This window comes from Gadus morhua, chromosome 4 (genome assembly GCF_902167405.1).
Source record: "Gadus morhua chromosome 4, gadMor3.0, whole genome shotgun sequence".
Classification (NCBI taxonomy): Eukaryota; Metazoa; Chordata; class Actinopteri; order Gadiformes; family Gadidae; genus Gadus; species Gadus morhua.
In genome coordinates, this window is record NC_044051.1 from 27,152,995 (window position 1) to 27,165,203 (window position 12,209).

Sequence of the window (12,209 nt, forward strand, 5' to 3'; positions counted from 1 at the left end):
ACTTACTAGCCAAATTTTGAGTACGTAGTACGTTCCAATGGGGGATTATCATGCTGATACGTAGTACTTCCGCATTCGGTGATCTTTGTACACTGTGACATCCGGTGAATCACTCATCACTCTGGCGAACCGATGATGGAGGACCGGCAGTTCACTTTCACGATATCCCTGGTAAATGTACCCAAAGTCACGTTTTCTGACGTTCACAGACTTACTGAACAACACTCCATAACAGCCCGTTCCAAACTGGACAAGGGATAGTTTATTTTTCGAGAAATATATCGACTACGAAGGCGAGTGTCTGCTAGCTAGCTTATGCTAGGTAGGTTGGCTTATGCTAACGTCAGTTTGGTGTCAGCTCAGTCTGGAGGGATGATTAAATGATAAAAGGGATGAAAAATAAGGTAGACTTGTACTTCTTTGGTACACATATGAATGTGTATCTTCAGCAGAAAGTGAAATGAATGTGAAATGAATTGAATGAATAAAGGAACTGAAAGAATAAAAGGATTTAATTCATTCCCTTTTTCTGAGTACATCATTTTCTACATTACATATTAACATTATTTTGAATACTTTCAGGATGGACTGACTGGACTTTAAAATAGATTATAGATGAAAGACTTCTCAATCAATTACACACATGTCATTCAATACATACAATGTTTTCAGTATACAGAATTACAGCTCCGGAAAAAATGAAGGGACCAAAAATGAAGGGACAAATGTTCAGTGTCTCTCGTTTTAATATTTATATATTATATTTAATATTTATAGGTACATGTTTGAGTAGAAACACTATTCAACGGGGATGTAGTCTTTTAAATCAAGTGGTCCCTGGAAGTTGGTCATCACACAGCAGACGGTCCACAGCTGGTTGACTGTCCCAGACAAGGTGAGAGGACAGTGCGTTCCCAGATGCGGTATTCCTTAAACATTTGTTTAAATATCTTAATGGTCACATTTGGGTCACAGTTTTAATTTGAAATGTTCATTCCTTTCATGCCTACCTGTCATCTTGAAGGGTGGTATAATCAGCGTTGCTCCACGATCAGCTAGCTAGTGGCTTCTCGATGGTGAAACCCTTGTCTGCCATGCAGCCATCTCCTGGCTCCAGTAAATCCAGCAGTCCACTTCGTTCAGTCAGCTCTCGGTCGGAGATGGAGCCGGTGAGGAGACACAAAAGACACAAAAGTCACAGTACTACAAGGGGCAATCCCAATCAAGGCCTTAAAGGTTTTGTGTTCTTGTAAGATGAGAAAAACTCCGGGTGAGGGATGATGGATTCTGGCATCGCACCTCGGTGCAGTCGATGATTACCCGAAACATCTGGACTGTACTGCACAAATTTGCTTGGCATGGTGTTCTTGACTTTCTGTTTACTCATCCAGATGGGGAGGGAGGCAAGGAGCAGGTAACGGTAGTTGGCCCATGTATAACAACATGGGAGACAGGGCCTTAAAGGCCTAAAAAGGATGTTCTTGTCTGAGACAGAAAATCTGTGAAAAGGCACTTGAACCACTTTCAGCTGCGACAGCTCTCGTCAGCTCCTTGACTGTTTCTTCCAACTGCTGTATGCATGCTGCAGCAGCATCCAGTGCACCTGTATGAGAATTAAAATTAAAAATTAAAACAACTGACCCAGATTTTGGCTGTGACTTTCATATTGGAAGTACTTTGGACCTCTAAAGACATTGCTTTTTATAGCTCAATATTGCTTTTAAAATTTGCTTTTTATAGCTCAATATTCACCAATTGCTCCAATTGCTGTATGCATGCTGCAGCAGCATCCAGTGCACCTGTATGAGAATTAAAATTAAAACAACTGACCCAGATTTTGGCTGTGACTTTCATATTGGAAGTACTTTGGACCTCTAAAGACATTGCTTTTTATAGCTCAATATTGCTTTTAAAATTTGCTTTTAATAGCTCAATATTCACCTTTACATTTAATTAAGTAAGATAAAATGCAACATTTGTACTTGTGATGAAGCTTTTCACATTGTGGTTATCTATCTATCTATCTATCTATCTATCTATCTATCTATCTATCTATCTATCTATCTATCTATCTATCTATCTATCTATATATATATATATATATATATATATATATATATATATATATATATATATATATATAGGCTATCTCTATCTATATATTTACTTAAATAATCTGACACTGTCACCCTCTCACTAGCAGCTTCGGCTGTCGTCCAAAAGCGGAGTACCTTATGTGACGTCATGCAATGCATTGTGGGAGAAATAAGAATCATCGCTAACCTGTGGCTAATAACCACTAATATATCACCTACTTTTCCTTATATTTATTTTTTGTGATACCCTACAACATGAAATACAATGGATAATTGTTTAAATGTTTATTACCAACTAGAAAATTGCCAGAAAATAAAAAAATAAAAACCTGCACAACAGGTTTACACTAGGCCTCCATGCCCTAAAGATCATACACATTCACTGACTGGAAAAATTACATTTCTCGCTAGAAATGTCATTAGAAACACGTTTAATGGTGATTCTGTCCTAAAATATTGCATTTCCCATTCAGGTAATAAAGATTAATAAAGATCATACACATTCACTTACTGGAGATTATGCAATGAAAAGGTATATTTCTCGCTAGAAATGTTATTAGAAACACGTTTAATGGTGCATCTGTCCTAAAATATTTAATTTCCCATTCAGATAATAAAAACAATTTCACCAAATGCTAGGAGAACGTCTTGCCCCCTGTTGGTGCTATTCCTCCATTCATTTCGAATGGAGAAGAAAGCGTGTTCAGGGTCACGCTTTGGTCAGGCAAAGCTTGACCCTGAACACGCCTTGCGATGTGGACCAACGTATCTATTTCACGCCTTGGCGTGATACCGGGTTGGTGTGTGCGCGTGTGTCTGCAGCAGATTTGAGACAAAGAGTGGCAAAAGCCGTGATAAAAGAGATACAACGAAAAACAACCACCATAGTGGGGGACAAAGTGTCCCCATTAATCAGCCAACCGACTGATCAATACGGAGGAAACGGCAACACAGAGCTGATCGGAGGAGTACACTAGGCCTACATAAACCTTCAAACCGAGAAAAAACTAAGATAAGTAGACATACACATCTTTCAAAATAAGCTGCAAAAATGCTAAGATTACATTTCATTTCAAGGATTTAACAGCTGACGAGTTTCCAGATATATCTGAGGGAGAGGACAGCTACGACAGACGGGAAAGTTGGTTCGGACTGGAGAGAGGGAAGGAAGGTAGGTAGCAGGTGGAATCGAACTTGGTTCGCCTGTTAACACACTAGCTTCTTAATGCCAGCTCTTCACTCCAGTTTCATGCTCCCTCTTACAGAATATGGCTCCACCTCCAGACAGACAGAATGGATATGAAGATTTTGAGAAGGTGGCTGTAGCAGACCAGTGCTGGCGATTATATTCCTATTCATTCACGAGAGAGAGAGAGAGAGAGAGAGAGAGAGAGAGAGAGAGAGAGAGAGAGAGAGAGAGAGAGAGAGAGGGGTGGGGGGGGGGGGGGGGAGATGGAGAGAGAGGGGGAGAGGGAGGTAGAGAGAGGGAGGAAGAGAGAGAGGCAGAGAGAAAGAGGGAGGGAGGGAGGGAGAGTGAGCGAGAAAAAGAGGAAGGGAGAGAGAGAGGGAGAGAAAAGGTGGGAGAGTGAGTGAGTGAGAGAGGGAGGGAGAGAGAGAGGGAGAGAGAAGTAGAGAGGGAGGCAGAGAGGTTGAGAGGGAGGGGGGAGGGAGAGGGAGGGGGGAGGGAGAGAGAGAGAGGGAGGGAGAGAGAGAGAGAGGGTCGGAGAGAGAGAGGGAGAGTGAGAGAGAGGATTCGAGGGAGGGAGAGAGAGGAAAATAAAGTTAAAGCCTTTGGATTGTCTCTCCTCCCACTCCCCTACCTCCGATTCTTATCAGCCTCTCTCATTCCTCCTTCTGCCCCAATACGTCTGTCTTAAAATAGCACCTTCATCTGGTCTCTATTTCTCTGTCCCCTCCCTCTCTTTCCATCCCACTCACTCTCTCACTCTCTCCCTCGTATCACCAGATGGAGAGGGGGCAGTGTGTGTGTGTGTGTGTGTGTGTGTGTGTGTGTGTGTGTGTGTGTGTGTGTGTGTGTGTGTGTGTGTGTGTGTGTGTGTGCGTGCGTGCGTGCGTGCGTGCGTGCGTGCGTGCGTGCGTGCGTGTGTGTGTGTGTGTGTCTGTCGTGTTAGTGGTTGGCTGGCTGGACATCAGTTTGCATCCCGGGCTCCGCTAACTAACCCTGCGTCTGGTAACAAGACGAGTAGTACAAATATAACCTAGAACCAGTACACATCCATCTGGGGCGGGGGGGGGGTAATCTGATAAATCTAAGCCGACGGCACGTGCGCATCTTGAAACTAGATTATAATATAGAAAGAGAGGTAGCGGCGCCGTAGGAAGGTTAACAGTGAGGAGACGCGACACAGAGGGAGAGAGAACAAGGGAGGGTGTGTGTGTGTACCAAGAGAGAGGGAGCGAGACAGTGAAAGTGAAGAGCGAGCGAGAGAGAGAGAGGGAGAGAGCGACAGAGAGAGCGAGAAAGAGACAGAGAGCAAAAGCGTGAGAGCGAGAGAGAGCGAGAGTGAGAGAGAGAGCGGGCGGGAGAGAGCGAGAGAGAGAGCGAGAGAGAGAGCGAGAGAGCGAGCGAGAGAGCGAGAGAGAGAGAGAGAGCGCATCTAGTCCACACTCGGATTCATCCCCCTCATAGGTAGAAGCGCGATAGCAGAACACCGTGATTTAACCATGGAAGGGACGAAACCAGCGCCTGAGTCCACCGCGGAGGAGAGCCAGGAAGAGGGCCAGGAGAGCAGAGGTAGGCCGCCTCACACCCCGGCAGGAGGACACACATTCGGGCCGTTTTTTTTTATTGTCGTACCGCCTGGTTCTCACTCCGTGCCTGCTGAGCGCTTTAACCCCCTGTTAATGGCTTCTCCCTCAGACGCCAGGCGAATCCTCCAGTCGCGCGTCGCTATATTGTGTCGCGCCCCGGGCGCCACACACAATAGCGACGACAGCGCCCTATCACAAATAAATAAAGCGAGTGAACAAAGCACGATTTCCCGATTTGATAGCAATTGTTTCATTTTTACGGGCTGATCACAATCGTTGCCGGTCGACGCGCTCCGCCGCGCGGCTGACGCGCAGCATGTGGGCGGACGGAGAATTAGAAGAGAGACCATTACGATCAGAGGTGATGGTCGAATCTATTTTATGGAGTATAATAATTCAAAACTTGTGTCCGCGGTTACCTTGATTAGCCTTCATTACTCCACGCCTCGTGCACGAGCCCACAGCGGGGAGCTCGATGCTCTGCCGTAGCGCGTTTAAGCGACCGACAAACGACGGCTTCCGACGACGACTAATGGCTTCCATAATTTTAACGCTATTTCCTTTAGACCTGTAGCAGTATGTGTGTGTGTGTGTGTGTGTGTGTGTGTGTGTGTGTGTGTGTGTGTGTGTGTGTGTGTGTGTGTGTGTGTGTGTGTGTGTGTGTGTGTGTGTGTGTGTGTGTGTGTGTGTGTGTTAGACGAGGTGTTCAGCGATAAAGCAACCCAACCACACACCGGGTCTTGGAGGGCGTGTCTTTGTTCGTCCACCCGGGGGTCTGTCTGCACTCGGTTCGGTTTTGAGGTAGACCCAGCCGAGGGATCGGGGGACTGATGAAGACGTCTCTGCTCCGAGACCGGAGACAAAATAAAAGAGAACGGGGCGGGTTGTGTTCGGAGGGGGACATTTCTGTTGTGATTGGCTGATTGGTGGGGGACATCTCGGTTGTGATTGGACGATTGGATGACGCAGCCAATCACATCTCCGTTGTGATTGGCTGCGTGCTGCTGTCCGTGTTTCAGAACGACCCCGTGTTGCAGCTGTCCAACCCGTCGAGGCTCTTTCTGATTTTATTGTCAGGAAACAGGGGATTTAGCGTTGGTCTGATAGCCGTGGCCTCATTAGCACAATAGCTCCTTAGCCTAGATATCGGCCTATTCAGATGGATAATATGTTTTAATTCCCATTTTTTACATTGATATATGATACGTTTAGAAAATGAGGATTGAACTATGTGTGTGTGTGTGTGTGTGTGTGTGTGTGTGTGTGTGTGTGTGTGTGTGTGTGTGTGTGTGTGTGTGTGTGTGCGTGCGTGCGTGCGTGCGTGCGTGCGTGATACAGGTGAGCATCTGTGTGGCAGAATACGATGACTTTGGCGCTGATGAAAAAGAAGAAGATAACATCATCCCTCTTGCTTGTGTGCAGCCTCTGCCTCACCATGTAACAGCAATGCTAACAAATGATATTTTCTATCGTTGTCTCACAGTGAAAGTGGTGATAATTGTGTTAAATGGGAAAGGGACTGCATTTATACAGCGCTTTTCAGTGGCCACTCAAAGCGCCTTACAATGTTGCCTAACATTCACACACACATTCGCACACCGCCGGCGGAGTCAACCATGCAGGGCAACAGCCAGTCCGTCAGGAGCAGTCAGGGTTAGGATTCTTTCTCAGGGACGCCTCAACACTCGAACTAGCAACCTTCCGGTTACCAGCCAACCCACTCTACCTCCTGAGCCACATGCCGCCTCGTGTTAATGCTTTCAGGAGGAGGTTCTGCTGGAAAGTGGTGCTGAATGTGATGTCACAAAACTCAAGACAGAACTGAAACCACCCAATCACGTTCCACCGAGATCATGGGGGGGAAGTTAAAGAGATTGGATTTGGGGATGGCCTATTTGTCAATGCAATCAGACGTAAGTATGTTGTGTGTGTGTGTGTGTGTGTGTGTGTGTGTGTGTGTGTGTGTGTGTGTGTGTGTGTGTGTGTGTGTGTGTGTGTGTGTGTGTGTGTGTGTGTGTGTGTTTGTGGGGGTGTAGTTGTTTCAGTTGGACATCTGGAATTTATACATAATCTTATAGCATCTGTTGAGTTTCTTGAGATTTACAATTTGGGCGGGAAGGCCAGAGGCGGAGGTCGATAAGGAGCTTGGGCCGCTCACTGTGTCCCCATGTCATGTCTTCCTGCTGCGTTACAACCGCCCCCGACCAGTTCAAATCAGGCTCACACTGGCATTGTGAGCCTGATTTGTATATTTGGATACAAACCTTCGATGTTTTGTTTGGTCCAAATCTGATGATTGGAACTTAAGGTGCGTTTTAGTATTCGCTGCGAACCGACTCAGACCTTGGATGTGACGTCACGCCCACACTTCAAGCGTTTTATTATGTTTCGGTCGTTGGAGAAAAACATGGACGCCACCCGGAAAGCTGAGATACGGACGCGGTAAGGAATTGCAGTAATACGAGTGATTGAAATTGCCATTTAAACCACCAAAGCAGTCCATCACAATATAACATTTCATACTTACAAGTCACACTGGGCGCAGCCATCTTTAATTCTGTCTCGGAATCCTTGCTCGGTCTCCTCTGAGTTCAACCGAGCAAGCAAGTTCGCCATGCGTCCTCCGACCTCCGAGACGGATGGATAATAAAACGCACCATTTATCCAGCGTGCTGCTAGGTGGACACGCCCACAGGTGATGTCACTAAAACACTGGAAGCAACCGTTTTTTAAAAGGCTTGTTAATGGCTTTTCACACTCACACCTGTTTGCGTAATATCACACCCTTTAAAGTTGTTTAGATGTGGAGAAGATTTTAGGTCTCAGCTTAGCTTAGAGGCAGAGCGGGTTGGCTGGTAACCGGAAGGTTGCTAGTTAGATCCCGGCTCGTCCTAGCTGAGTGTTGAGGTGTCCCCAGGCAAGAACCCTCACCCTGACTGCTTCTGACGAGCTGGCTGTCGCCTTGCATGGTTGACTCTGTCGTCGGTGTGTGAATGTGTGTATGAATGGTTGTCCGTCGCTTTGGATAAAAGCTTCAGCAAAATCCTCTAAATGTTAATGTAATGGGTGCTTTCTCACCTGAGCCGGTTGGTCAGTCTCAATCGAACCCTGTTGCGTTTCCGCCCCCGATACCAGGGTCCGCTTGGCAAGTTCTCAAAGCTCATTTGAGCACTAGTGTGGACCAAACTAAACTAAATCCCAGTCTCGGCCCACTTCCAAGTGAACTCTGGTATGGTCTACTTCAGGTGTGAACGTGATCCATCGGTTCTCTTCTGCAGTATACTGGAAATAATGAACATGCAGCCAGGTAAAAGTTGAATAATAATAATAATAAATAAAATGTATATAGCGCTTAATATGGTACTCTAAGACGCTTATAGAGGATGACTATACAAAGCAATAGCTTGTGGTCACTCACAAATACATTGTCTTTGTTCAGCGATTCAGCAACAGAATGGTGGAAATAGGGTTATTTTTTTATTTGTAGAAACACCAAAGCAAAATTTAAAAGAAGCTAGGACCGCAAAAGTTGTTGTTGCTCCAGTATTATTGTCTGCAACAAGGAAGCATTACGAGTTTCCCTCTGATGAGCTGTCCAATAGACTAGCGACCTGTTCGACAGCGAGATGTGTCTACATTTTTGGGATTGCTTCATAAAGTCCTGTGTGAACACGAACTGAACCAAATGAAAATGCAACACAGCATTATCGGGAGGGCTACGTTTCCCTGCGTGTTTTGTTTCTGCTGCAGCTATGTATTAAAGACCCCAGCTGAATTCATTCATAAATTATGCATCTGTGTTGTGCTAATTAGCAAAGATGAGCGGTCACTTTAGATTTCTAACACTGTTGCCATGACAAAGGCTGTTCAGTGACCGGCAACGACGTAGAAGAAATATTCAACACAAAGCAACTGTCACTCTGCAAGCTAACAGCTAACTGTATATTCCTTTGTTTCATAGACAAAATAAAAGCAACAAAATATAATGTTATGATAAATACAACGTTTACTAATGCCAGATTAATCATATGATCTCACATAATTACATTGATTAAGCCTTTGACAAAAGAAACGTACGCTGAACAAAAACTTGTAAATGTCAATAACAATTTAGCATAGTCAATACAATAGCATACAAAGCATACAAAACATAGCACAATTTTGCATTATGCTTACTAGCATAGCGGGAAATAGCATTACGTAGCCAAAAGCATAGAATACCGTTTTCCTACCAAGGTAGAAAAGGACAGGGTTGTGTTAACACAAACAATATGTTGTCTCCCTGTTTACGGAGATGCTGTCTCTTTGTGGTGCACTCAGAGCCACTCCTGATTACAATCTGGAAAATGAGCAGGCAAGGCAAGACCAACATTGGCTACAATCATACGGTTACCATAATGTCCATCACTCTCTCACTCAATCTATAACCCGGCAGTAGTTCCCAGCGTCAACGCATGCCGATGGCGATCTATCGTAACTCACAAACACGTCTGTCGGCTCATTAAAATATGATGCAGACATTTTCCCCTGGTGACATTCTGCGGGCTTTGAACCTTGTTTTGGGAAACACTTTCGGAAATCCTTTTTTTTTTTATAAATCCAGACTTGCTCCGAGACATCTGCCAAAAAATATCTTCTTACTAAGTCTGTGTGTGCGTGTGTGCACGTGCTCATGTGTAATAAACCGCTATGACTTTGGCTACTGCTCACGTTTAAAGGTACAGTGTGTAGAATTGAGTGGCGTCTGAAAAATTATTATTTTTTAATTAGTTTATAATCCCATGAAATTATGAATTGTGGTGTTTCCGTTCCTCAGCTATGTTTTGGTAACTACCTCAAAACGTCCCTGTTTTGAGGTAGTTTCCCTGTTCAATAACTAAATGTAGGCTCTCACTCGTTTAGAGAAAGTTGGTATTCAAAACTAACTCATGGTATCAAAAGTATATCTTTATTCACGTACTGCAGTGCAAGTAAATCTTGGCTTGTAGCACCGACTGTGGTGAATGATCAACGCCTAACCGATAACGATAATTAGAGTTCTCGAAATATAGTTGACCACTATGGATGCAAGAAGACTGTTTGTGGAAACAATAAATGCTGCTACCGTCACCAAGTCCTACAACTTATTGGGTGTCCATGGTAACTGACAAAGAAACCGGAGCGTGATTGGTTAAACAAATTTATTCACAGGCTATGGCCATAAAAATCGACCATGGTGCGATTACAATTAATGTCCCTTTGTGTTTAGTTCCACTCAGATCCATCAGTTGTAATTATAGTTTTATATTTACAGACAAAATACTTACTTAGGCCTTTAAGTTCCCAAAGGAACATAGGCCATCGACAAAACCCCTCCATCCTCTCCTGTCTCGGGCCCTCCGCTCCAGTTGAGGCCAGGACAGCCCTTCTTTCTTCATTTCCTGTTCTGTGGTTCTTCTCCAGGTGGTTCTCGGTCTGCCTCTCTTCCTCTTGCCCTGTGGGTTCCAGGTTAGGGCTTGCTTCGTGATTGACTTCTGTCTTCTGAGTGTATGGCCTATCCACTTCCATTTCCTCCTCCGGATTTGGGTTTCTATTGTTTCTTGTTTGGTGAGTTCCCACAGGTTGGCGTTTGAGATGGTGTTGGGCCAGTAGATTCCCAGGAGGCGTCTGAGGCACCGGTTGGTGAAAGTCTGCAGCTTATTGAGTATGTTAGTGGTGGTCTTCCAGGTTTCAGAGCCATATAGAAGGGTGGACTTGACGTTTGAGTTGAAGATTTGTAGTTTGGTCTTGAGTGACAGGTTTTTCATCTTCCAGATATTGTTGAGCATGATGAATGTTGCCCTTGCCTTTCCAATTCTGGCTCGGACGTCCTCCTCTGTACCACCATCCACAGAAATGATAGTCCCCAAGTATGTGAAGCTGGCTACTTCCTCTAGTTGGTTTTGGTTCATGGTTATGGGAGTGTTGTTGTTGCTGTTAATTCTCATTACTTTGGTTTTTGATGAGTTAGTTAAGACAAAATAACTAAACACAAATCATAAATCGACCAAGGACCCTCATCACTTGACATCTGGCTACTTTATGTGGTCATAGACGATGACAACCTTTTGGAAGCACACAACACAGGCCGGGCCAGGCCCCCCTAGTCGCAAATTCCTAAAAGGAATTTGTGAGGGGGTGGGGGGCAACATCACTGCTTGTGGCCCCCTCCATTTTACACACTGGACCTTTAGCACACAATAGTTAAAGTTATTCCCAATCTCAGTCCACTTATTTAAGGGTTCAAGTTATGTTCCCAAGAGGACCACTACATAAAATGTCCTTGAAAAGTTTAAAACCAGGCCATTTTACTAGGGATCCACCGAAATGAAAATTCTTAGCCGAAACCGAAAATGAGGAAACCAAGGCCGAAAACCAAAAACCGAAACACCGAAAGAAATTATTATGACAATTATTAGTACCATTTAGGGTTGCCGCGGTATACGGTATTAGGTTAAAAAGGTTAAAAGTTTGGCAGCTTGTCTTTGCACTGTTTTATTTTTGATGTGTTTTTTCATAAAAAAAAATATATATGCAAACCTAATAGATAGGCTACCTAATAAAGCGTTGGAACACGCAAGACCGGTAACCATAGCAACGGCGGTAAACAAACCCCGCAAAGCCCAATCCCTACGAGAGCTCCCCGCGCTACGGCCATCCGGAGGCGCACAGAGCTTTTGGCCGTGATATTATATCTAAAATGATATTATACTATTATATATAGAACGTTATACCGATAATTGGTGCGCTGCCAGACGCTGTCACCGAGTGTGAGAGGAGAGTTGACGGAGAAGATGGCGGTTGACCTAGTTTCAAAGTTTATACCGTTTATACTCGATAATACATCCCTAGTACGATTGCATTTATGGCTATGACTGAGTACTAACCTCGTTAAAATCAAGGCATTGCAATTTTTGCAAATCGCTATACGTGGGTCTTTCTCAGAAACATTGAAAAACGTCCACACCGCAGACATATTGGCGCTTCCAGACAAGCGTGTTCTGGCCGCGCTTTTTGTGTTTCGGTGATAAAAGTATTTCGGCCGAAAACCGAAAATGCGCATTTGGGCCATTTTCGGCCGAAAATTTTCGGTGCATCCATACATTTTATTCAGGTAACGAGCCAGCCACACGCAGCTGGTCAGCTGCACTTCAGCATTCACAGAAGCATTCACTGATTTGTTTTTATCAACTTACAGTCAGTACACAAACATGTGATTAGGGCACATGTTAGGGGTAAGGGGGCATCTCGAAGATGTCTGTGTGTGACCTTTCGAACCCCATAACCTTAAGACTGGAAATTGAACCCCCATACTACTATACC

The 12,209-nt window shown here is 44.6% G+C and overlaps 1 protein-coding gene and 1 long non-coding RNA gene across 2 annotated transcripts in view; one reads left to right on the plus strand and one right to left on the minus strand.

Moving 5' to 3' along the window:
- Positions 1-494: 494 nt before the first annotated feature.
- On the minus strand, positions 495-2,013 carry LOC115541292 (uncharacterized). The gene is made up of 3 exons (XR_003976313.1): positions 1,753-2,013; positions 1,011-1,603; positions 495-929 (listed from the first exon to the last, which is right to left on the minus strand). It is a non-coding gene; the product is annotated as an uncharacterized LOC115541292 (long non-coding RNA).
- A 2,536-nt stretch (positions 2,014-4,549) lies between these two features.
- LOC115541985 (neuronal membrane glycoprotein M6-b) overlaps positions 4,550-12,209 on the plus strand; it is a 44,854-nt gene continuing 37,194 nt past the window's right edge. The window contains exon 1 of the mRNA XM_030353985.1: positions 4,550-4,851. Coding sequence (XP_030209845.1) covers positions 4,782-4,851 — 70 coding nt within the window. The 5' untranslated portion in view covers positions 4,550-4,781. The remainder of the gene's footprint in view (positions 4,852-12,209) is intronic.